The sequence below is a fragment of the Coregonus clupeaformis genome, chromosome 29 (genome assembly GCF_020615455.1).
Source record: "Coregonus clupeaformis isolate EN_2021a chromosome 29, ASM2061545v1, whole genome shotgun sequence".
NCBI classification, from domain to species: Eukaryota; Metazoa; Chordata; class Actinopteri; order Salmoniformes; family Salmonidae; genus Coregonus; species Coregonus clupeaformis.
Window position 1 is genome coordinate 5,635,146 of NC_059220.1, and position 24,928 is coordinate 5,660,073.

The window sequence follows — 24,928 nt, forward strand, 5'->3', positions numbered from 1 at the left end:
TATTCGATCTGAGAGCGTTGAAACTGCCAGGATATGGAAAGTCCCTGATATCAGGGCCTTGTACTTATAATAAGTAGGACTGGTAGTGTTTCCAGGTTAGGTCACTGGGAAAACTCTGCCTTAAATATCATTGATGAAGAGTGAACCTCTGGTGGTCCTGTGATGCTCTATGTTCTGATGGAACTGTCCTTCCTGGTTCTGGTCCTTTGTTGTTAGCCTCAGAGCATCTGTCCTGCCTGCTTCTCTGGTCTGTGTATTCTCAAAGCCTCTGTCCTGCCCGCTTCTCTGGTCTGTGTATTCTCAGAGCCTCTGTCCTGCCTGCTTCTCTGGTCTGTGTATTCTCAGAGCCTCTGTCCTGCCTGCTTCTCTGGTCTGTGTATTCTCAGAGCCTCTGTCCTGCCTGCTTCTCTGGTCTGTGTATTCTCAGAGCCTCTGTCCTGCCCGCTTCTCTGGTCTGTGTATTCTCAGAGCCTCTGTCCTGCCTGCTTCTCTGGTCTGTGTATTCTCAAAGCCTCTGTCCTGCCCGCTTCTCTGGTCTGTGTATTCTCAAAGCATCTGTCCTGCCTGCTTCTCTGGTCTGTGTAGCCTCAGAGCCTCTGTCCTGCCTGCTTCTCTGGTCTGTGTATTCTCAGAGCCTCTGTCCTGCCCGCTTCTCTGGTCTGTGTATTCTCAGAGCCTCTGTCCTGCCCGCTTCTCTGGTCTGTGTATTCTCAGAGCCTCTGTCCTGCCTGCTTCTCTGGTCTGTGTATTCTCAGAGCCTCTGTCCTGCCTGCTTCTCTGGTCTGTGTATTCTCAGAGCCTCTGTCCTGCCCGCTTCTCTGGTCTGTGTATTCTCAGAGCCTCTGTCCTGCCCGCTTCTCTGGTCTGTGTATTCTCAGAGCCTCTGTCCTGCCTGCTTCTCTGGTCTGTGTATTCTCAGAGCCTCTGTCCTGCCTGCTTCTCTGGTCTGTGTATTCTCAGAGCCTCTGTCCTGCCTGCTTCTCTGGTCTGTGTATTCTCAGAGCCTCTGTCCTGCCTGCTTCTCTGGTCTGTGTATTCTCAGAGCCTCTGTCCTGCCTGCTTCTCTGGTCTGTGTATTCTCAGAGCCTCTGTCCTGCCCGCTTCTCTGGTCTGTGTATTCTCAAAGCCTCTGTCCTGCCCGCTTCTCTGGTCTGTGTATTCTCAAAGCCTCTGTCCTGCCCGCTTCTCTGGTCTGTGTATTCTCAAAGCCTCTGTCCTGCCCGCTTCTCTGGTCTGTGTATTCTCAGAGCCTCTGTCCTGCCTGCTTCTCTGGTCTGTGTATTCTCAGAGCCTCTGTCCTGCCCGCTTCTCTGGTCTGTGTATTCTCAAAGCCTCTGTCCTGCCTGCTTCTCTGGTCTGTGTATTCTCAAAGCCTCTGTCCTGCCCGCTTCTCTGGTCTGTGTATTCTCAAAGCCTCTGTCCTGCCCGCTTCTCTGGTCTGTGTATTCTCAAAGCCTCTGTCCTGCCTGCTTCTCTGGTCTGTGTATTCTCAAAGCCTCTGTCCTGCCCGCTTCTCTGGTCTGTGTATTCTCAAAGCCTCTGTCCTGCCTGCTTCTCTGGTCTGTGTATTCTCAAAGCCTCTGTCCTGCCCGCTTCTCTGGTCTGTGTATTCTCAAAGCCTCTGTCCTGCCCGCTTCTCTGGTCTGTGTATTCTCAGAGCCTCTGTCCTGCCCGCTTCTCTGGTCTGTGTATTCTCAGAGCCTCTGTCCTGCCTGCTTCTCTGGTCTGTGTATTCTCAAAGCCTCTGTCCTGCCCGCTTCTCTGGTCTGTGTATTCTCAAAGCCTCTGTCCTGCCCGCTTCTCTGGTCTGTGTATTCTCAAAGCCTCTGTCCTGCCCGCTTCTCTGGTCTGTGTATTCTCAAAGCCTCTGTCCTGCCTGCTTCTCTGGTCTGTGTATTCTCAAAGCCTCTGTCCTGCCCGCTTCTCTGGTCTGTGTATTCTCAAAGCCTCTGTCCTGCCCGCTTCTCTGGTCTGTGTATTCTCAAAGCCTCTGTCCTGCCCGCTTCTCTGGTCTGTGTATTCTCAAAGCCTCTGTCCTGCCCGCTTCTCTGGTCTGTGTATTCTCAAAGCCTCTGTCCTGCCCGCTTCTCTGGTCTGTGTAGCCTCAAAGCCTCTGTCCTGCCCGCTTCTCTGGTCTGTGTATTCTCAAAGCCTCTGTCCTGCCCGCTTCTCTGGTCTGTGTATTCTCAAAGCCTCTGTCCTGCCCGCTTCTCTGGTCTGTGTAGCCTCAAAGCCTCTGTCCTGCCTGCTTCTCTGGTCTGTGTATTCTCAAAGCCTCTGTCCTGCCCGCTTCTCTGGTCTGTGTATTCTCAAAGCCTCTGTCCTGCCCGCTTCTCTGGTCTGTGTATTCTCAAAGCCTCTGTCCTGCCCGCTTCTCTGGTCTGTGTATTCTCAAAGCCTCTGTCCTGCCCGCTTCTCTGGTCTGTGTATTCTCAAAGCCTCTGTCCTGCCCGCTTCTCTGGTCTGTGTATTCTCAAAGCCTCTGTCCTGCCCGCTTCTCTGGTCTGTGTATTCTCAAAGCATCTGTCCTGCCTGCTTCTCTGGTCTGTGTAGCCTCAAAGCCTCTGTCCTGCCTGCTTCTCTGGTCTGTGTAGCCTCAAAGCCTCTGTCCTGCCTGCTTCTCTGGTCTGTGTATTCTCAGAGCCTCTGTCCTGCCTGCTTCTCTGGTCTGTGTATTCTCAGAGCCTCTGTCCTGCCTGTTTCTCTGGTCTGTGTAGCCTCAGAGCCTCTGTCCTGCCTGCTTCTCTGGTCTGTGTAGCCTCAAAGCCTCTGTCCTGCCTGCTTCTCTGGTCTGTGTATTCTCAGAGCCTCTGTCCTGCCTGCTTCTCTGGTCTGTGTAGCCTCAAAGCCTCTGTCCTGCCCGCTTCTCTGGTCTGTGTATTCTCAGAGCCTCTGTCCTGCCCGCTTCTCTGGTCTGTGTATTCTCAGAGCCTCTGTCCTGCCTGCTTCTCTGGTCTGTGTATTCTCAGAGCCTCTGTCCTGCCTGCTTCTCTGGTCTGTGTATTCTCAGAGCCTCTGTCCTGCCCGCTTCTCTGGTCTGTGTATTCTCAGAGCCTCTGTCCTGCCTGCTTCTCTGGTCTGTGTATTCTCAGAGCCTCTGTCCTGCCTGCTTCTCTGGTCTGTGTAGCCTCAGAGCCTCTGTCCTGCCCGCTTCTCTGGTCTGTGTATTCTCAGAGCCTCTGTCCTGCCTGCTTCTCTGGGCTCAGTCCTGATTGCCTGGAGCTGCTGTTTATTTTAAATACTGGTTTCACAGTCAGAGGGAACCTACAGATGACTTGCTCTCGCTGTCCCTCTCCTCCTCCTCCCCTCCTCCTCTCCTCCTCCTCCCCTCCTCCTCTCCTCCTCCTCCCCTCCTCCTCTCCACTCCTCCTCTCCTCCTCCTCTCCACTCCTCCCCTCCTCCTCCTCCACTCCTCCTCTCCTCCTCCTCCTCCTCTCCTCCTCCTCTCGCTGTCCCTCTCCCCTCCTCCTCCCCTCCTCCTCCTCCTCCTCCTCCCCTCCTCCTCCTCCTCCTCCCTCCTCCTCTCCACTCCTCCTCTCCTCCTCCTCTCGCTGTCCCTCTCCACTCCTCCTCTCCTCCTCCTCTCCACTCCTCCTCTCCTCCTCCTCTCGCTGTCCCTCTCCTCTCCTCCTCCTCCTCCCCTCCTCCTCCTCCTCCTCCTCCTCTCCTCCTCCTCCCCTCCTCCTCTCCACTCCTCCTCTCCTCCTCCTCTCGCTGTCCCTCTCCTCTCCTCCTCCTCCTCTCCTCCTCCTCCTCCCTCTCCTCCTCCTCCTCCTCCTCCCCTCCTGCTCTCTGTCAGAGAAATGTATCTGTGGAGCACTCAGCCACTGCACTCTGCAGCATCTGGTATTGTGGCTGAATTACATCGCCGCTTAAAAATAGCCCAGGCAGTAGGAGCCAACCAGTCACACTGCAGACTGGCCCTGCCTGCATCTCAAATGGCACCCTATTTCCCATGAGCCCTGGTCAAAAGTAGTTCACTACAGAGGGAATAGGGTGCCATTTGGGAGGTAGGCCTTTATCTCTCCTGGAGAACTAGAGAGGAGGGGCTAGGGGGACTGGAGAGAGGAGGGGCTGGAGAGAGGAGGGGCTAGGGGGGATGGAGAGAGGCGGGGCTAGGGGGGATGGAGAGAGGAGGGGCTAGGGGGATGGAGAGAGGCGGGGCTAGGGGGGATGGAGAGAGGCGGGCTAGGGGGGGATGGAGAGAGGCGGGGCTAGGGGGGTGGAGAGAGGCGGGGCTAGGGGGGGCTGGAGAGGCGGGGCTAGGGGGCTGGAGAGAGGCGGGGCTAGGGGGGCTGGAGAGAGGGGGGGCTGGGGAGAGGAGGGGCTAGAGAGAGGAGGGGCTAGGGGGGCTGGAGAGAGGAGGGGCTGGGGAGGGGAGGGGCTAGGGGGGGAGGAGCTAGGGGGGGTTGGAGAAAAGGGAGGGGCTGGAGAGAGGAGGGGCTGGAGAAAGTGGGCTGGAGAGAGGAGGAGGGGCTAGAGGGGCTGGAGAAAGGAGGGGCTGGAGAGGGGAGGGGGGCATTGGCTGTAGGCACATTTCATATTGAAAATAAGCAACGGAATCAGTTCAATAGCTACCTCTGATCTGAAAGGGGTGCATGCTGTGCTTATTGCACTGCTGTGTGTGTGGGAATCCCAGTGGTGTTTCAATGTATTGTTCCTTTTATTTTGATTGATTATATGTGATGTTGGGGTAAAACTGGAATAGAGGTTTATTTAATGACAATGGTTTTATAATATGACACCTGCCTGTGTTTGGAGCGTCATTCTAATGGCACACACACACACACACACAGACAGACACACAGAGACACAAACAGACAGTTTAGGCAGGGGAGGCTGTGGTGAGTGGAGTCTGAGTAGTAGATTATTGATTAAGGATCCTCTATCTGGGGAGAAGGGAGGCTGGATACTATGACAACGTCTACTTACGTTACTCTGCCCAGTCCACCACAGTCGTCCCCTCTTCCCTTAGCTCCTGGTCGTCCCCTCTTCCCTTAGCTCCTGGTCATCCCCTCTTCCCTTAGCTCCTGGTCATCCCCTCTTCCCTTAGCTCCTGGTCATCCCCTCTTCCCTTAGCTCCTGGTCATCCCCTCTTCCCTTAGCTCCTGGTCGTCCCCTCTTCCCTTAGCTCCTGGTCATCTCCTCTTCCCTTAGCTCCTGGTCGTCTCCTCTTCCCTTAGCTCCTGGTCGTCCCCTCTTCCCTTAGCTCCTGGTCGTCCCCTCTTCCCTTAGCTCCTGGTCGTCCCCTCTTCCCTTAGCTCCTGGTCGTCCCCTCTTCCCTTAGCTCCTGGTGCGTCCCCTCTTCCCTTAGCTCCTGGTCGTCCCCTCTTCCCTTAGCTCCTGGTCGTCCCCTCTTCCCTTAGCTCCTGGTCGTCCCCTCTTCCCTTAGCTCCTGGTCGTCCCCTCTTCCCTTAGCTCCTGGTAGTCCCCTCTTCCCTTAGCTCCTGGTCGGGTCCCCTCTTCCCTTAGCTCCTGGTCGTCCCCTCTTCCCTTAGCTCCTGGTCGTCCCCTCTTCCCTTAGCTCCTGGTCGTCCCCTCTTCCCTTAGCTCCTGGTCGTCCCCTCTTCCCTTAGCTCCTGGTCGTCCCCTCTTCCCTTAGCTCCTGGTCATCCCCTCTTCCCTTAGCTCCTGGTCATCTCCTCTTCCCTTAGCTCCTGGTCGTCCCCTCTTCCCTTAGCTCCTGGTCATCCCCTCTTCCCAGTCCACCACGGTCATCCCCTCTTCCCTTAGCTCCTGGTCATCCCCTCTTCCCAGTCCACCACGGTCATCCCCTCTTCCCTTAGCTCCTGGTCGTCCCCTCTTCCCAGTCCACCACAGTCGTCCCCTCTTCCCTTAGCTCCTGGTCGTCCCCTCTTCCCTTAGCTCCTGGTCGTCCCCTCTTCCCTTAGCTCCTGGTCGTCCCCTCTTCCCTTAGCTCCTGGTCATCCCCTCTTCCCTTAGCTCCTGGTCGTCCCCTCTTCCCTTAGCTCCTGGTCGTCCCCTCTTCCCTTAGCTCCTGGTCGTCCCCTCTTCCCTTAGCTCCTGGTCATCCCCTCTTCCCTTAGCTCCTGGTCATCCCCTCTTCCCTTAGCTCCTGGTCGTCCCCTCTTCCCTTAGCTCCTGGTCATCCCCTCTTCCCTTAGCTCCTGGTCGTCCCCTCTTCCCTTAGCTCCTGGTCGTCCCCTCTTCCCTTAGCTCCTGGTCGTCCCCTCTTCCCTTAGCTCCTGGTCGTCCCCTCTTCCCTTAGCTCCTGGTCGTCCCCTCTTCCCTTAGCTCCTGGTCGTCCCCTCTTCCCTTAGCTCCTGGTCGTCCCCTCTCCCATTAGCTCCTGGTCATCCCCTCTTCCCTTAGCTCCTGGTCATCCCCTCTTCCCATAGCTCCTGGTCATCTCCTCTTCCCTTAGCTCCTGGTCGTCTCCTCTTCCCTTAGCTCCTGGTCGTCCCCTCTTCCCTTAGCTCCTGGTCGTCCCCTCTTCCCTTAGCTCCTGGTCGTCCCCTCTTCCCTTAGCTCCTGGTCATCTCCTCTTCCCTTAGCTCCTGGTCATCTCCTCTTCCCTTAGCTCCTGGTCATCCCCTCTTCCCTTAGCTCCTGGTCATCTCCTCTTCCCTTAGCTCCTGGTCGTCCCCTCTTCCCTTAGCTCCTGGTCGTCCCCTCTTCCCTTAGCTCCTGGTCGTCACCTCTTCCCTTAGCTCCTGGTCGTCTCCTCTTCCCTTAGCTCCTGGTCGTCCCCTCTTCCCTTAGCTCCTGGTCGTCCCCTCTTCCCTTAGCTCCTGGTCATCTCCTCTTCCCTTAGCTCCTGGTCATCTCCTCTTCCCTTAGCTCCTGGTCATCTCCTCTTCCCTTAGCTCCTGGTCATCCCCTCTTCCCTTAGCTCCTGGTCATCTCCTCTTCCCTTAGCTCCTGGTCATCTCCTCTTCCCTTAGCTCCTGGTCATCCCCTCTTCCCTTAGCTCCTGGTCATCCTCCATCCATCCATATAAACTCAGCAAAAACAAACGTCCCCTTTTCAGGACCCTGTCTTTCAAAGATAATTCGTAAAAATCCAAATAACTTCACAGATCTTCATTGTAAAGGGTTTAAACACTGTTTCCCATGCTTGTTCAATGAACCATAAACAATTAATTAACATGCACCTGTGGAACGGTCATTAAGACACTAACAGCTTACAGACGGTAGGCAATTAAGGTCACAGTTATGAAAACTTAGGACACTAAAGAGGCCTTTCTACTGACTCTGAAAAACACCAAAAGAAAGATGCCCAGGGTCCCTGCTCATCTGCGTGAACGTGCCTTAGGCATGCTGCAAGGAGGCATGAGGACTGCAGATGTGGCCAGGGCAATAAATGTCAATGTCCGTACTGTGAGACGCCTAAGACAGCGCTACAGGGAGACAGGACGGACAGCTGATCGTCCTCGCAGTGGCAGACCACGTGTAACAACACCTGCACAGGATCGGTGCGTCCGAACATCACACCTGCGGGACAGGTACAGGATGGCAACAACAACTGCCCGAGTTACACCAGGAACGCACAATCCCTCCATCAGTGCTCAGACTGTCCGCAATAGGCTGAGAGAGGCTGGACTGAGGGCTTGTAGGCCTGTTGTAAGGCAGGTCCTCACCAGACATCACCGGCAACAACGTTGCCTATGGGCACAAACCCACCGTCGCTGGACCAGACTGGCAGAAAGTGCTCTTCACTGACGAGTCGCACTTTTGTCTCACCAGGGGTGATGGTCGGATTCGCGCTTATCGTCGAAGGAATGAGCGTTACACAGAGGCCTGTACTCTGGAGCGGGATCGATTTGGAGGTGGCAGGTCCGTCATGGTCTGGGGCGGTGTGTCACAGCATCATCGGACTGAGCTGGTTGTCTTTGCAGGCAATCTCAACGCTGTGCGTTACAGGGAAGACATCCTCCTCCCTCATGTGGTACCCTACCTGCAGGCTCATCCTGACATGACCCTCCAGCATCACAATGCCACCGGGCCATACTGCTCGTTCTGTGCATGATTTCCTGCAAGACAGGAATGTCAGTGTTCTGCCATGGCCAGCGAAGAGCCCGGATCTCAATCCATTGAGCACGTCTGGGACCTGTTGGATCGGAGGGTGAGGGCTAGGGCCAATCCCCCCAGAAATGTCCGGAAACTTGCAGGTGCCTTGGTGGAAGAGTGGGGTAACATCTCATAGCAAGAACAGGCAAATCTGGTGCAGTCCAAGAGGAGGAGATGCACTGCAGTACTTAATGCAGCTGGTTGGCCACACCAGATACTGACTGTTACTTTTGATTTTAACCCCCCCTTTGTTCAGGGACACATTATTCCATTTCTGTTAGTCACATGTCTGTGGAACTTGTTCAGTTTATGTCTCAGTTGTTGAATGTTGTTATGTTCATACAAATATTTACACATGTTAAGTTTGCTGAAAATAAACGCAGTTGACAGTGAGAGGACGTTTCTTTTTTTGCAGAGTTTATATTAGACTCTCCAGTTCCCCTCTCTAGGATAATATGTATTGAAATGTTGTGTTGTCTGTCTGTCTGTCTGTCTGTCTGTCTGTCCAGTCCATAGCTGAAGGCTTCAAGGAGGCTGTCCAGTACGTTCTGCCACAGCTCATGATGGTTCCTGTATACCACTGTTTGCACTACTTTGAACTACTGCAGGTGAGTGTTTACGCATTACGGTATGACACACACACACACACACACACACACACACACATACACATTCTGTCTGATCCAGTAGAGACTGTCAGTTACAGTGACAGGCAGTGTGGGGACAAGTAGAATAGCTATGCCCATGACTTTGCCTAAGGATTAATCCATGTCCTACCATACCCGTACCTCTGTCCTATTTCTTTCCTGCCTCAGTTTCCAGCCTTCAGGCCTTTCCAACCTGCTGTGTTTGCGTTCCAACCGTTGTGTTTGCGTTCCAACCGCTGTGTTTGCGTTCCAACCTTTGTGTTTGCGTTCCAACCGTTGTGTTTGCGTGTGTAAGACATGTCCCTCTCACAGTAAAGTTGACCAGTGTTCCAATTTAGCGTTTTTTAAAAACGTGTCCCCCATCTTGTGATCAAATATGGAAATATGGTCAGGCTCTCTGGTCTGGTCTGGTCTGGTCAGGCTCTCTGGTCTGGTCTGGTCAGGCTCTCTGGTCTGGTCTGGTCTGGTCTGGTCTGGTCAGGCTCTCTGGTCTGGTCTGGTCTGGCTCTCTGGTCTGGTCTGGTCTGGTCAGGCTCTCTGGTCTGGTCTGGTCTGGTCTGGTCTGGTCTGGTCTGGCTCTCTGGTCTGGTCTGGTCAGGCTCTCTGGTCTGGTCTGGTCAGGTCTGGTCTGGCTCTCTGGTCTGGTCTGGTCTGGCTCTCTGGTCTGGTCTGGTCTGGTCAGGCTCTCTGGTCTGGTCTGGTCAGGCTCTCTGGTCTGGTCTGGTCTGGTCTGGTCTGGTCAGGCTCTCTGGTCTGGTCTGGTCTGGTCAGGCTCTCTGGTCTGGTCTGGTCTGGTCAGGCTCTCTGGTCTGGTCTGGTCAGGCTCTCTGGTCTGGTCTGGTCTGGTCTGGCTCTCTGGTCTGGTCTGGTCTGGTCAGGCTCTCTGGTCTGGTCTGGTCAGGCTCTCTGGTCTGGTCTGGTCAGGCTCTCTGGTCTGGTCTGGTCAGGCTCTCTGGTCTGGTCTGGTCTGGTCTGGCTCTCTGGTCTGGTCTGGTCTGGTCAGGCTCTCTGGTCTGGTCTGGTCTGGTCAGGCTCTCTGGTCTGGTCTGGTCTGGTCTGGCTCTCTGGTCTGGTCTGGTCTGGTCTGGCTCTCTGGTCTGGTCTGGTCTGGTCTGGCTCTCTGGTCTGGTCTGGTCAGGCTCTCTGGTCTGGTCTGGTCAGGCTCTCTGGTCTGGTCTGGTCAGGCTCTCTGGTCTGGTCAGGCTCTCTGGTCAGGCTCTGGTCTGGTCTGGTCAGGCTCTCTGGTCTGGTCAGGCTCTCTGGTCTGGTCAGGCTCTCTGGTCTGGTCTGGTCAGGCTCTCTGGTCTGGTCAGGCTCTCTGGTCTGGTCTGGTCAGGCTCTCTGGTCTGGTCTGGTCTGGTCAGGCTCTCTGGTCTGGTCTGGTCTGGTCTGGTCAGGCTCTCTGGTCTGGTCTGGCTCTCTGGTCTGGTCTGGTCAGGCTCTCTGGTCTGGTCTGGTCAGGCTCTCTGGTCTGGTCTGGTCAGGCTCTCTGGTCTGGTCTGGTCAGGCTCTCTGGTCTGGTCTGGTCAGGCTCTCTGGTCTGGTCTGGTCAGGCTCTCTGGTCTGGTCTGGTCTGGTCTGGCTCTCTGGTCTGGTCTGGTCAGGCTCTCTGGTCTGGTCTGGCTCTCTGGTCTGGTCTGGTCAGGCTCTCTGGTCTGGTCTGGTCTGGTCTGGTCTGGCTCTCTGGTCTGGTCTGGCTCTCTGGTCTGGTCTGGTCAGGCTCTCTGGTCTGGTCTGGTCTGGCTCTCTGGTCTGGTCTGGCTCTCTGGTCTGGTCTGGTCTGGCTCTCTGGTCTGGTCTGGTCAGGCTCTCTGGTCTGGTCTGGTCAGGCTCTCTGGTCTGGTCTGGTCTGGCTCTCTGGTCTGGTCTGGTCTGGCTCTCTGGTCTGGTCTGGTCTGGCTCTCTGGTCTGGTCTGGTCAGGCTCTCTGGTCTGGTCTGGTCAGGCTCTCTGGTCAGGCTCTCTGGTCTGGCTCTCTGGTCTGGATTTGAAAGCTCCTATTTCTTCTCACTTTATATAGATTTTCTATAGATTAGTTTTAACCTAACATAGTTATTAGATGTGCGTTGATTGTTGACATCCAATGTATGTAGTGTTCCAGGAGTAGTGCAGACAGCACCAGGTGGTCTCTACCAGTTCTATCAGGAGTAGTGGCAGACAGCACCAGGTGGTCTCTACCAGTTCTATCAGGAGTAGTGGCAGACAGCACCAGGTGGTCTCTACCAGTTCTATCAGGAGTAGTGGCAGACAACACCAGGTGGTCTCTACCAGTTCTATCAGGAGTAGTGGCAGACAGCACCAGTTCTATCAGGAGTAGTGGCAGACAGCACCAGGTGGTCTCTACCAGTTCTATCAGGAGTAGTGGCAGACAGCACCAGTTCTATCAGGAGTAGTGGCAGACAGCACCAGGTGGTCTCTACCAGTTCTATCAGGAGTAGTGGCAGACAGCACCAGGTGGTCTCTACCAGTTCTATCAGGAGTAGTGGCAGACAGCACCAGGTGGTCTCTACCAGTTCTATCAGGAGTAGTGGCAGACAGCACCAGGTGGTCTCTACCAGTTCTATCAGGAGTAGTGGCAGACAGCACCAGGTGGTCTCTACCAGTTCTATCAGGAGTAGTGGCAGACAGCACCAGGTGGTCTCTACCAGTTCTATCAGGAGTAGTGCAGACAGCACCAGGTGGTCTCTACCAGTTCTATCAGGAGTAGTGCAGACAGCACCAGGTGGTCTCTACCAGTTCTATCAGGAGTAGTGGCAGACAGCACCAGGTGGTCTCTACCAGTTCTATCAGGAGTAGTGCAGACAGCACCAGGTGGTCTCTACCAGTTCTATCAGGAGTAGTGGCAGACAGCACCAGTTCTATCAGGAGTAGTGTTTGGCGGAGGAGCGCCCCCTCCAGGATTAACTCGGAACAGCACTTCCATCAGGAGTAGTGCAGCTGGACCTGGTAGAGCCCACCTGATGCTGTCTGCAGATCCTCTCCACCTGCTGCTTGTTGTGGCATTAACCACCTCCACGGAAAATTGTGTGTGTGCCTTCCAAAATACCTTTTTATATGGTCCTAAAATGAGGGAGGTGTTTTTCCCCCAATAGAACAATTCAGGTTATATTGCTAGCTTCTATCCATACTTTAAAGAGTGAAAAACTGCCATTCTTCATTAACCCCCCCATGGGGAAAATTGCATACATTACATCTGTGCATAGTTGAAACATCACCTTGTCTTGTCTGAGCAGCAGCTACAGGAGCGCAGTGAGGAACAGGATGACCGAGAGGGTCTGAAGCAGGCCATCACCGCCCTGCTCAACCTCCAGTGTAGCGTGGAGCGCATCTACACCAAACACCTGCCCCGACGCAAGCCCGGGTACGTACCCTGCTCCTCCACAGCATTACACTCTGCTGATACACGTACCGCCGGGGTCCAGAATTATTGGATCCCTTGATAAAGATGCTCAAATTTAATACCGTATAAAATAACTTAACAAAATAAAAATGCTACAATGTTATACTAATACAATTGCTCATAGAAATAGATTTTGTTTAAGAAGTAATAAAACAACAATAGGTGTCAAAATGATTGGACCGTGTTTTCAATACTCCAGCACCTTGCCTGGTCAGACGAAGGATAATGACACTGAGACTTTTTCTAAAATGTTTTTATGAGATTGGAGAACACACTGGGAGGGATCTTAGACCATTCCTCCATACAGAATCTTTCCAGATCCTTGATATCCTTTGTTTGCGCTTGTGGACTGCCCTCATCAATTCAAACCACAGGTTTTCAATGGGGTTCAAGTCTAGAGACTGAGATGGCCATTGAACATTTTTGATTTTGTGGTAAATTAACTATTTATTTGTGGATTTTGATGTGTGTGCTTGGGGTTATTGTCTTGCTGGAAGATCCACTTGTGGCCAAGTGTCAGCCTCCTGGCGGAGACAACCATGTCTTTGGCTAAAATGTTCTGGTACTGGGAAAAGTTCATAGTTCATGATGCCCTTGAGCTTAACAAGGGCCCCGGGACCAGTGGAAGCTAAATAGCCCCATAACATCAAAGACCAGCACCATATTTTACAGTAGGGATGAGGTATTTTCTGCTTATGCATCGTTCTATCGAAGGCCAAACCCACAGCTGGTGTGCATGGCCAAAGACGTATATTTTCGTGCGATATGACAATCGCACCGGTTCCATTCCAAGTACCAATGCCGTTTTAGCTAATTCCAGGCGGTGCTATTGTCAGATGACATGAAAATAGATGCACACCAATGGTGGGTTTGGCCTTTGAAAGAACAATGGCCACCAGTTACCATCCCTGGTCTAGAGAGACTAGATTGATTCCTCAGTGTTCTCACCACCCTCTCTCTCTCTCTCTCTCTCTCTCTCTCTCTCTCTCTCTCTCTCTCTCTCTCTCTCTCTCTCTCTCTCTCTCTCTCTCTCTCTCTCTCTCTCTCTCTCTCTCTCTCTCTCTCTCTCTCTCTCTCTCTCTCTCTCTCTCTCTCGTCTCTCTCTCGCTCTCTCTCTCTCTCTCTCTCTCTCTCTCTCTCTCTCTCTCCCTCTCTCTCTCTCTCTCTCGGTGTCTCTCTCTCTCTCTCTCTGTTGTCTCTCTCTCTCTCTCTCTGTGTCTCTCTCTCTCTCTCTCTGTGTCTCTCTCTCTCTCTCTCTGTGTCTCTCTCTCTCTCTGTGTCTCTCTCTCTCTCTCTCTCTCTCTCTCTCTCTCTCTCTCTCTCTCTCTCTCTCTGCGTCTCTCTCGCTCTGTCTCGCTCTCTCGCTCTGTCTCGCTCTCTCTCGCTGTCTCTCTCTGTCTCGCTCTCGCTCTCTCTCTCTGTCTCTCTCTGTCTCTCTCTCTCTCCAGTGAGCCAATGTACCGTCTGTACAGTCGCCAGGTGCGCAGCAAGCAGCTGGCCATCAAGCGGATGAACGAGATCCAGAAGAGCATCGATGGCTGGGAGGGGAAGGACATCGGCCAGTGCTGTTCCGAGTTCATCCTGGAGGGGGCGCTCCTCCGTGCCGGCGCCAAACACGAGCGACACAACTTTCTGTTTGACGGCCTCATGATCAGCTGCAAGGCCAATCAGAGCTCCCGACTCCCCGGTTCCGGAAGCGGGGCGGAGTTCCGTCTCAAGGAGAAGTTTGTCCTACGGAAAGTCCGCATTGTGGACCGCGAGGACTCGGTGGAGTTAAAACATGCCTTTGAACTTGTCGGTAAAGACGAGAACTGTGTGGTGTTCTGCGCTCGCTCGGCGGAGGAGAAGGGGGCGTGGATGGCGGCGCTGGTGACCCTGCAGTACCGCTCCACGTTGGACCGTATGCTAGACACTGTGCTACAACACGAGGAGCAGGCCCAGCCCCTCCGCCTGCCCTCGCCAGAGCTATACCGCTTCGCTGTGCACGACTCGGAGGAGAACATCGTGTTTGAGGACCGCGTCCAGAGCAAGACGGGGATACCTATTATTAAGGCTGGGACGGTGGTCAAACTAATAGAGAGGCTCACATACCACATGTACGCTGATCCCAACTTTGTGCGCACCTTTCTGACCACCTACCGGTCATTCTGCAAACCCCAGGAGCTCCTGGGACTGTTGATAGACAGGTATGGTACCACAGAATTACAACGGTGCATTCGGAAAGTATTCAGACCCCTTTTTCCACATTCTGTTACATTTCAGCCTTATTCTAAAATGGATTAAATTACAAATGTTCCTCATCAATCTTCACACATTACCCCATAATGACGACGCGAAAACAGGTTTTTAGAATCTTTGCATATTTATAAAAATTTAAAAAACGGATACCTATTTTACATAAGTATTCAGACCCTTTGCTATGAGACTCAAAATTGAGCTCAGGTGCATCCTGCTTCCATTGATCATCGTTGAGATGTTTCTACAACTTGATTGGACTCCACCTGTGGTAAATTAAATTGATTGGAGACAGGATTATGTCAAGGCACAGATCTGGGGAAGGGTACCAAAAAATATCTGCAGCATTGAAGGTCCCCAAGAACACAGTGGCCTCCACCATTCTTAAATGGAAGAAGTTTGGAATCGCCAAGACTCTTCCTAGAGCTGGCCACCCGGCCAAACTGAGCAATTGGGGCAGAAGGGCCTTGGTCAGGGAAGTAACCAAGAACCCTATAGTCACTCTGAAAGAGCTCCAGAGTTCCACTGTGGAGATGGGACAACCTTCCAGAAGGACAACCATCTCTGCAGCACTCCACCAATCAGGCCTTTATGGTAGAGTGGCCAGAGGGAAGCCACTTCTCAGTAAATGGCACATCACAGCCCGCTTTGAGTTTGCCAAAAGACACCTAAAGGACTCTCAGACCATGAGAAACAAGATCTTCTGGACTGATTTAAACCAAGATTGAACTATTTGGCCTGAATGCCAAGCATCACGTCTGGAGGAAACCTGGCACCATCCCTACGGTGAAGCATGGTGGTGGCAGCATCATGCTGTGGGGATGTTTTTCAGCGGCAGGGACTGGGAGACTAGTCAGGTTCGAGGGAAAGATGAACGGAGCAAAATACAGAGAGATCCTTGATGAAAACCTGCTCCAGAGTGCTCAGGACCTCCGACTGGGGCAAAGGTTCACCTTCCAACAGGACAACGACCCTAAGCACACAGCCAAGACAACGCAGGAGTGGCTTCGGGACTTGTCTCTGAATTTCCTTGAGTGGCCCAGCCAGACCCCGGACTTGAACCCGATCGAACATCTCTGGAGAGACCTGAAAATAGCTGTGTAGCAACACCCCCCATCCAACCTGACAGAGCTTGAGAGGATCTGCAGAGAAGAATGGGAGAAACTCCCCAAATACAGGTGTGCCAAGCTTGTAGCGTCATACCCAAGAAGACTTGAGGCTGTAATCGCTGGCAAAGGGGCTTCAACAAAGTACTGAGTAAAGGGTCTGAATACTTATGTAAATGTGATATTTCCGGTTTTTTTAATATACGTTTGCAACAATTTCTAAAAACTATTTTTTTGCTTTTTCATTATGGGGTATTGTGTGTAGATTGATTAGGCAAAAAAAACGATTTAATCTATTTTAGAATAAGGCTGTAACGTAATAAAATGTGTAAGAATTTGAGGGGTCTGAATACTTTCCGAATGCACTGTATATCTCTATGTATGGTGCACCGAATGTGCATGTCTGCTTCCTGACTCCTTACTAGACCCTTTTTAAGATGCAGTTGTTTCATGTAGTCACTCAGCGGGGTCGGAAACAAGCAGATGCGTCCGGTTTTCAGGGGAAATGGAAAGAGCCTGTAAGGCCACTTCCGCTTTTGGACGTTAACAAGGCGACACTCCGTCTTTAAAGATATTCTCCGGTACTTTTGTGCACCAAGGTCTCGCTCTTTCTCTCGCGCTACTGTGTGTGCGTCTTGCTAGCTGTCACTCAAATGGCGAGGGGCTGAAGCTCATTGGCTGAAACTCAAGTTTGCTCGGTGGCTGGCCCAAGTGGGGTAAATGGGCGGCGCCATTTTCCCTACATCTTCCAGAAAACATTCGCTTTCAAACTAGGAATTTCGTGGCTAGTTGAGGTAAGACAGTAATTCTGCTCATAGATTATGTACAGTTGAAGTCGGAAGTTTACATACACTTAGGTTGGAGTCATTAAAACTCGTTTTTCAACCACTCCACAAATTTCTTGTTAACAAACTATAGTTTTGGCAAGTTGGTTAGGACATCTACTTTGTGCATGACACAAGTAATTTTTCCAACAATTGTTTACAGGCAGATTATTTCACTTATAATTCACTGTATCACAATTCCAGTGGGTCAGAAGTTTACATACACTAAGTTGACTGCCTTTAAACAGCTTGGAAAGTACGCAAGTATAAACACCATGGGACCACACAGCCGTCATACCACTCAGGAAGGAGACGCGTTCTGTCTCCTAGAGATTAACGTACTTTGGTGCGAAAAGTGCAAATCAATCCCAGAACAACAGCAAAGGACCTTGTGAAGATGCTGGAGGAAACCGGTACAAAAGTATCTATATTCACAGTAAAACAAGTCCTATATCGACATAACCTGAAAGGCCGCTCAGCAAGGAAGAAGCCACTGCTCCAAAACCGCCATAAAAAAGCCAGACTACGGTTTGCAACTGCACATGGGGACAAAGATCGTACTTTTTGGAGAAATGTCCTCTGGTCTGATGAAACAAAAATAGAACTGTTTGGCCATAATGACCATCGTTATGTTTGGAGGAAAAGGGGGGACGCTTGCAAGCCGAAGAACACCATCCCAACCGTGAAGCACGGGGTGGCAGCATCATGCTGTGGGGGTGGTTTGCTGCAGGAGGGACTGGTGCACTTCACAAAAATAGATGGCATCATGAGGAAGGAAAATTATGTGGATATATTGAAGCAACATCTCAAGACATCAGTCAGGAAGTTAAAGCTTGGTCACAAATGGGTCTTCCAATTGGACAATGACCCCAAGCATACTTCCAAAGTTGTGGCAAAATGGCTTAAGGACAACAAAGTCAAGGTATTGGAGTGGCCATCACAAAGCCCTGACCTCAATCCTATAGAAAATGTGTGGGCAGAACTGAAAAAGCGTGTGCGAGCAAGGAGGCCTACAAACCTGACTCAGTTACACCAGCTCTGTCAGGAGGAATGGGCAAAGATTAACCCAACTTAATGTGGGTAGCTTGTGGAAGGCTACACAAAACGTTTGACCCAAGTTAAACAATTTAAAGGCAATGCTACCAAATACTAATTGAGTGTATGTAAACTTCTGACCCACTGGGAGTGTGATGAAGGAAATTAAAGCTGAAATAAATCATTCTCTACTTTTATTCTGACATTTCACATTCTTAAAATAAAGTGGGGATCCTAACTGACCTAAGACAGGGAGTTTTTACTAGGATTAAATGTCAGGAATTGTGAAAAACTGAGTTTAAATGTATTTGGCTAAGGTGTATGTAAACTTCCGACTCCAACTGTATGTATGAACTACATATTGACACATCCAGCCCAAAGCGGGAGGTTTAAGAAAATACTTAATAGTCGCCAATGTACCGGAGCATGTCTTGAACAACTCCTCCACATTTGCTGGATTGGTTGAAAGGTGCAGAAGAGAAGTTTTTTTTCTTCTCAGGACCAGAAAGAAAGAAATGCCGCTCAGGCGTTTATTTTAAACCTCCTATGTTAGGTTAATATTGAGTGTACGGTACTGGAACAAAGATTTTAAAACTCTTGATGGGTTTTCGGCAGCATGGACTTCGTCATGGAGTACAACTGTTTGGTTTGGCAATAACGTATTTGATATTTCCCAGGATTGAGATCCCCGAGCCAGAGCCCACAGAGGCAGACAAACAGGCTCTATGGAATGGGGATCAGCCAATGGCTGCTGAGCTACAGAGGTTCCGCAGGGAGTACGTACAACCTGTCCAACTCAGGTATGATCACCGTTCCATTGTCCAATGAGCCTGCATCCCACCATACCACTCTCCAATCAGATTCCATCCCACCTGGGTTGGGAAGGTTTCTAGAACAGTAATTCCACCATCACCGTGTCTGTGGTATTTTACCCTCTTCTTCAATTCTTCTCCTTCTTCTTCTTCTGTCTCTCTCCCTCTCAGGGTTCTGAATGTGTTCCGTCAGTGGGTGGAACATCATTTCTATGACTTTGAGAACGACCCCGAGCTACGAGGCAAACTGGAGGAGTACATCAGCAGCATTATACAGCTCCGAGGTCGGCTCCCATTACGCCGCCACTTTTAATACCAATATGTTCATTCGCAAGGGGCACATTTGCAGTGTTCACTCGTTTTTATTGACCAGCCACTGATGTTATTGTGAAAGAAATGTTGTGAAGTTTATTTGCCGTATGTAATGAATACATTGGAAGGTTGTGACACAGATTCTCAAACTTTGACTTTTAACCTCAGACAGTCTAGATGGGGACAATGGTAATGTGTTTTATGTGTAAGAGAGACACATTTCCTTTCTCTGAAAAGTATTCCTCCTCCTTCTTGCTTGACCAGGCAAGTCGATGAGGAAGTGGGTTGAGTCCATTAACAAGATCATCAAGAGGAAGATGCAGACTCAGTCCAACGGGGTCAGCCACAACATCACCTTCGAGAGCCCGCCCCCGCCCATCGAGTGGCACATCAGCCGCCTGGGCCAGACGGACACCTTTGACCTCATGACCCTTCACCCCATAGAGATCGCCCGCCAGCTCACCCTGCTTGAGTCTGAACTCTACAGGTGAGACCACTGTTACCATGGTGACACCTCCTCACTATACCGTCTACTACTATACCACTACTACTATACCGTCTACTACTATACCACTACTACTATACCACTACTACTATACCACTACTACTATACCGTCTACTACTATACCGTCTACTACTATACCGTCTACTACTATACCACTACTACTATACCACTACTACTATACCGTCTACCAGAGGTGTGGACTCGAGTCATGTGACTTGGACTCGAGTCAGACTCGAGTCATGAATTTGATGACTTCAGACTCGACTCGACAAAATGTACAAAGACTTGCAACTCGACTTGGACTTTAACATCAATGACTCGTGACTTGACTTGGACTTGCGCCTTATGACTCGAGAAGACTTGCTACGAGGACTTGTAATGACTTGCAAAGGCTTGCTAAGAGGACTTGAAATGACTCGAAACTAAAATGTAGGACTTTGGACTCGACTTGAGACTTGATGGCTTTGACTTTTGACTCGACTTGGGACTTGCCTCATCTTTGACTCGACTTGACTCGGGACTCGAGGGCAAAGACTTGAGACTTACTTGTGACTTGCATAACAATGACTTTGTCCCACCTCTGCCGTCTACTACTATACCACTACTACTATACCACTACTACTATACCGTCTACTACTATACGGTCTACTACTACTGCACTCTACTATCAGTCTACTACTATACCACTACTACTATGCCACTGCTGCTATACCGTCTACTGCTATGCCACTACTACTATCGGTCTGCTACTATCGGTCTGCTACTATGCCGACTGCTACTATACGGTCTGCTACTATGCGGTCTACTACTATCAGGTCTGCTGCTATACAGTCTGCTACTATACGGTCTACTACTATGCCACTGCTACTATACCACTACTACTATACCACTGCTACTATACGGGTCTGCTGCTATGCCACTACTACTATACCACTACTGCTGCAGGTCTGCTACTATGCCACTGCTGCTATGCCGTCTGCTACTATACCGTCTACTACTATCGTCTGCTACTATGCCCTACTGCTATGCAGGTCTGCTACTATACGGTCTGCTACTATGCCGTCTGCTGCTGTGCCACTACTGCTATACCACTGCTGCTGTGCGGTCTGCTGCTCGGTCTGCTACTATGCCACTGCTACTATACCACTGCTGCTGTGCCGGTCTGCTGCTATGCCGGTCTGCTGCTGTGCAGGTCTGCTGCTGTACCACTGCTGCTGCAGGTCTGCTGCTGTGCCCTGCTGTGTGCCGGCTGCTGCTGTGCCGGGTCTGCTGCTGTGCCACTGCTGCTGTGCGGGTCTGCTGCTGTGCTCTGCTGCTGGCGTCTGCTGCTATGCCACTGCTGCTGTGCAGCTGCTGCTGTGCGGTCTGCTGCTCTGCGGGTCTGCTGCTATGCGGGTCTGCTGCTGTGCGGTCTGCTGCTGTGCCGCTGCTGCTGTGCCGGTCTGCTGCTGTGCCGCTGCTGCTTGCGGTCTGCTGCTGTGCGCTGCTGCTGTGCGGTCTGCTGCTGTGCCACTGCTGCTGTGCCACTGCTGCTGTGCGGGTCTGCTGCTGTGCCAGCTGCTGCCGCTGCTGCTGCTGCACTGCTGTGCCGGTCTGCTGCTATGCGGGTCTGCTGCGTGCCACTGCTGCGTGCGCTCTGCTGCTGTGCCGGTCTGCTGCTGTGCGTCTGCTGCTGTGCCACTGCTGCTATGCCGCTGCTGCTATGTCTGCGCTGTGCCGCTGCTGCTGCTGCCATGCTGCTGTGCGGTCTGCTGCTGTGCGGTCTGCTGCTGTGCGGTCTGCTGCTATGCCGCTGCTGCTGCTGTGCCACTGCCGCTGTGCCGCTGCTGCTGTGCCACTGCTGCTGTGCGTCTGCTGCTATGCAGGTCTGCTGCAGGTCTGCTATGCCACTGTGCTGCTGCGGGCCTGCTGCTAGGTCTGCTTATGCGGGTCTGCTGCTGTGCCGCTGCTGCTATGCCACTGCTGCGTGCCGCTGCTGCTATGGCACTGCTGCATGCCACTGCTGCTGTGGTCTGCCGCTGTGGGGTCTGCTGCTGTGCCGGCTGCTGCTGTGCCACTGCCGCTATGCCACTGCTGCTGTGCGGTCTGCTGCTGTGCACTGCTGCTGCGGTCTGCTGCTACGTCTGCTGCTATGCCACTGCTGCTGTGCCACTGCCGCTATGCCAGGTCTGCCGCTGTGCGGTCTGCTGCTGTGCGGTCTGCTGCTATGCCGGGTCTGCTGCTGTGCCACTGCCGCTGTGCGGGTCTGCTGCTGTGCGGGTCTGCTGCTGTGCCGGTCTGCTGCTGTGCCACTGCCGCTGTGCCACTGCCGCGTGCGGGTCTGCCGCTGTGCGGTCTGCCGCTGTGCGGGTCTGCCGCTGTGCGGGTCTGCTGCTGTGCAGGTCTGCTGCTGTGCCACTGCCGCTGTGCGGGTCTGCTGCTGTGCCCTGCTGCTGTGCGGGTCTGCCGCTGTGCGGGTCTGCTGCTGTGCCACTGCCGCTGTGCCGGGTCTGCTGCTGTGCCGGTCTGCTGCTGTGCCACTGCTGCTGTGCCGCTGCTGCTGTGCGGTCTGCCGCTATGCAGGCTGCTGCTGTGCCGGTCTGCTGCTATGCCGTCTGCTGCTGTGCCGGTCTGCTGCTAGCGGGTCTGCCGCTGGCCTGCCGCTGTGCCACTGCCGCTGTGCAGGTTGCCAGGCAGTCTGCTGCTTGCTCTGCTACTGTGCAGGCTGCTGCTATGCGGGTCTGCCGCTATGCCACTGCCGCTATGCCGGCTGCTGCTGTGCGGGTCTGCCGCTGTGCAGGTCTGCTGCTGTGCCGCTGCTGCTATGCCGTCTGCTGCTATGCAGGTCTGCTGCTGTGCCGCTGCCGCTGTGCCGCTGCTGCTATGCGGTCTGCTGCTATGTGGCCTGCTGCTGTGCCGGTCTGCTGCTATGCGGGTCTGCCGCTGTGCCGTCTGCCGCTATGCGGTCTGCCGCTGTGCAGGTCTGCTGCTGCCGGTCTGCCACTGTGCGGGTCTGCCACTATGCCACTGCTGCTGTGCAGTCTGCTGCTATGCAGGTCTGCTGCTATGACTGCTGCTCTGCCACTGCTGCTATGGTCTGCCGCTGTGCGGTCTGCTGCTATGCCGGTCTGCTGCTGTGCCACTGCTGCTATGCGGGTCTGCTGCTGTGCGGTCTGCCTGCTGTGCAGGTCTGCCGCTGTGCAGGTCTGCCACTGTGCAGGTCTGCCGCTGTGCGGTCTGCTGCTGTGCCACTGCTGCTGTGCCACTGCTGCTGTGCCGCTGCCGCTGTGCGGTCTGCTGCTGTCTGCGGTCTGCTGCTGTGCGGTCTGCCGCTGTGCGGGTCTGCTGCTGTGCGGTCTGCCGCTGTGCAGGTCTGCTGCTGTGCCCGGTCTGCTGCTGTGCCACTGCTGCTGTGCCGGTCTGCTGCTGTGCTGCTGCTCCGCACTGCTGCTGTGCCGCTGCTGCTGTGCCACTGCTGCTGTGCGGTCTGCTGCTATGCCGGGGTCTGCCGCTGTGCGTCTGCTGCTGTGCCGTCTGCTGCTGTGCGACTGCTGCTGTGCCCTGCTGCTATGCCACTGCTGCTGTGCAGTCTGCTGCTGGAGGTCTGCCGCTGTGCACTGCGCGGCCGCGCGCTATGCGGTCTGGTGCCACTGCCACTGTGCCGCTGCTGCTGTGCCGCTGCTGCTGTGCAGGTCTGCTGCTGTGCACTGCCCTGTGCCACTGCTGCTATGCGCTGCTGCTATGCGGTCTGCTGCTGTGCACTGCCGCTGTGCGGGTCTGCCGCTGTGCGGGTCTGCCGCTGTGCCGTCTGCCGCTGTGCAGGTCTGCTGCTATGCCGCTGCCGCTGTGCCCTGCCGCTGTGCCGGTCTGCTGCTATGCGGGCTGCTGCTGTGGTCTGCCGCTGTGCGGGTCTGCTGCTGTGCCACTGCTGCTGTGCGGGTCTGCTGCTATGCCACTGCTGCTGTGCCACTGCCTGCTGTGCAGTCTGCTGCTGTGCCGGCTGCTGCTGTGCCACTGCTGCTGTGCCGTCTGCTGCTATGCCACTGCTGCTGTGCGGGTCTGCTGCTATGCCGCTGCTGCTGTGCCGCTGCTGCTGTGCGGGTCTGCTGCTGTGCCACTGCTGCTGTGCCACTGCTGCTGTGCAGGTCTGCTGCTGTGGGGTCTGCTGCTGTGCAGGTCTGGCTGCTGTGCCGTCTGCTGCTGTGCAGGTCTGCTGCTGTGCCGCTGCTGCTATGGGGTCTGCTGCTGTGCGGTCTGCTGCTGTGCCGCTGCTGCTGTGCGGTCTGCTGCTGTGCCGGTCTGCTGCTGTGCCGCTGCTGCTGTGCCGCTGCTGCTGTGCGGCTGCTGCTGTGGGTCTGCTGCTGTGAGTTGCTGCTGTGCGGTCTGCTGCTGTGCGGGTCTGCTGCTGTGGCGCACTGCTGCTGTGCGGGTCTGCTGCTGTGCGGTCTGCTGCTGTGCCGCTGCTGCTGTGCGGGTCTGCTGCTATGCCGGTCTGCTGCTGTGCCAGGTCTGCTGCTGTGCGTCTGCTGCTGTGCCCTGCTGCTGTGCCAGTCTGCTGCTATGCCGGTCTGCTGCTGTGCAGGTCTGCTGCTGTGCGGTCTGCTGCTGTGCGGGTCTGCTGCTGTGCCGCTGCTGCTGTGCGGGTCTGCTGCTGTGGGTCTGCTGCTGTGCGGTCTGCTGCTGTGCGGGTCTGCTGCTGTGCCGGGTCTGCTGCTGTGCCACTGCTGCTGTGCCACTGCTGCTGTGCGGTCTGCTGCTGTGCCGGTCTGCTGCTGTGCCGCTGCTGCTGTGCGGTCTGCTGCTGTGCGGGTCTGCTGCTGTGCCACTGCTGCTGTGCGCTGCTGCTGTGCCGGTCTGCTGCTGTGCCGTCTGCTGCTGTGCCACTGTGCTGTGCCACTGCTGCTGTGCCGGGTCTGCTGCTGTGCCGGTCTGCTGCTGTGCCAGGGTCTGCTGCTATGCGGTCTGCTGCGTGGGTCTGCTGCTGTGCCACTGCTGCTATGCCACTGCTGCTATGCCGCTGCTGCTGTGCGGTGCTGCTGTGCGGCTGCTGCTGTGCCACTGCTGCTGTGCCGCTGCTGCTGTGCGGTCTGCTGCTGTGCCCACTGCTCTATGCCGGGTCTGCTGCTGTGCCGCTGCTGCTGTGCGTCTGCTGCTGTGGCTGCTGCTGTGCCACTGCTGCTGCCTGCCACTGCTGCTGTGCGGTCTGCTGCTGTGCCAGGTCTGCTGCTGTGCAGGTCTTCTGCTGTGCCGGGTCTGCTGCTGTGCCACTGCTGCTGTGCCGGTCTGCTGCTGTGCACTGCTGTGTGCCAGGGTCTGCTGCTATGCCAGTCTGCTGCTGCTGCCACTGCTGCTGTGCCACTGCTGCTGTGCGGGTCTGCTGCTGTGCCGGGTCTGCTGCTATGCCAGGTCTGCTGCTATGCCGCTGCTGCTATGCCACTGCTGCTGTGCCGGTCTGCTGCTGTGCGGGTCTGCTGCTGTGCCGCTGCTGCTGTGCCGCTGCTGCTATGCCAGGCGACTGCTGGGTCTGCTGCTATGCCACTGCTGCTGTGCATCTGCTATGCCCCGGCTGCCGCTATGCGGTCTGCTGCTGGGCCACTCGCTGCTATGCCGCTGCTGTGCCGGTCTGCCGCTGTGCAGGGTCTGCTGCTGTGCCGGTCTGCTGCTGTGCCACCGCTGCTGTGCCACTGCTGCTGCTGCGCGTCTGCTGCTGTGCGGGCTGCTGCTGTGCCGCTGCTGCTATGCCGTCTGCTGCTGTGCGGTCTGCTGCTGTGCCTGCTGCTGTGCCCTGCTGCTGTGCGGTCTGCTGCTGTGCGGGTTGCTGCTGTGCGGGTCTGCTGCTGTGAGCTGCTGCTGTGCGGGTCTGCTGCTGTGCCACTGCTGCTGTGCGGGTCTGCTGCTATGCCACTGCTGCTGTGCCCTGCTGCTTGCGGTCTGCTGCTATGCCACTGCTGCTGTGCCGGTCTGCTGCTGTGCCCTGCGGGGCTGCTGTGCGGGTCTGCTGCTGTGCCACTGCTGCTGTGCGGGTCTGCTGCTGTGCCGGTCTG

The 24,928-nt window shown here is 54.4% G+C and overlaps 1 protein-coding gene across 2 annotated transcripts in view; it reads left to right on the forward strand.

Moving 5' to 3' along the window:
• Window positions 1–24,928, forward strand: part of LOC121544586 (son of sevenless homolog 2-like) — a 74,140-nt gene that overhangs the window by 40,744 nt on the left and 8,468 nt on the right. For both annotated transcript variants that reach the window (XM_041854545.2, XM_041854546.2), the window contains exons 7-12: window positions 8,540–8,638; window positions 11,910–12,037; window positions 13,525–14,262; window positions 17,954–18,076; window positions 18,260–18,372; window positions 18,665–18,887. In XM_041854545.2, the coding sequence (XP_041710479.2) occupies window positions 8,540–8,638; window positions 11,910–12,037; window positions 13,525–14,262; window positions 17,954–18,076; window positions 18,260–18,372; window positions 18,665–18,887 (1,424 nt within the window). The remainder of the gene's footprint in view (window positions 1–8,539; window positions 8,639–11,909; window positions 12,038–13,524; window positions 14,263–17,953; window positions 18,077–18,259; window positions 18,373–18,664; window positions 18,888–24,928) is intronic.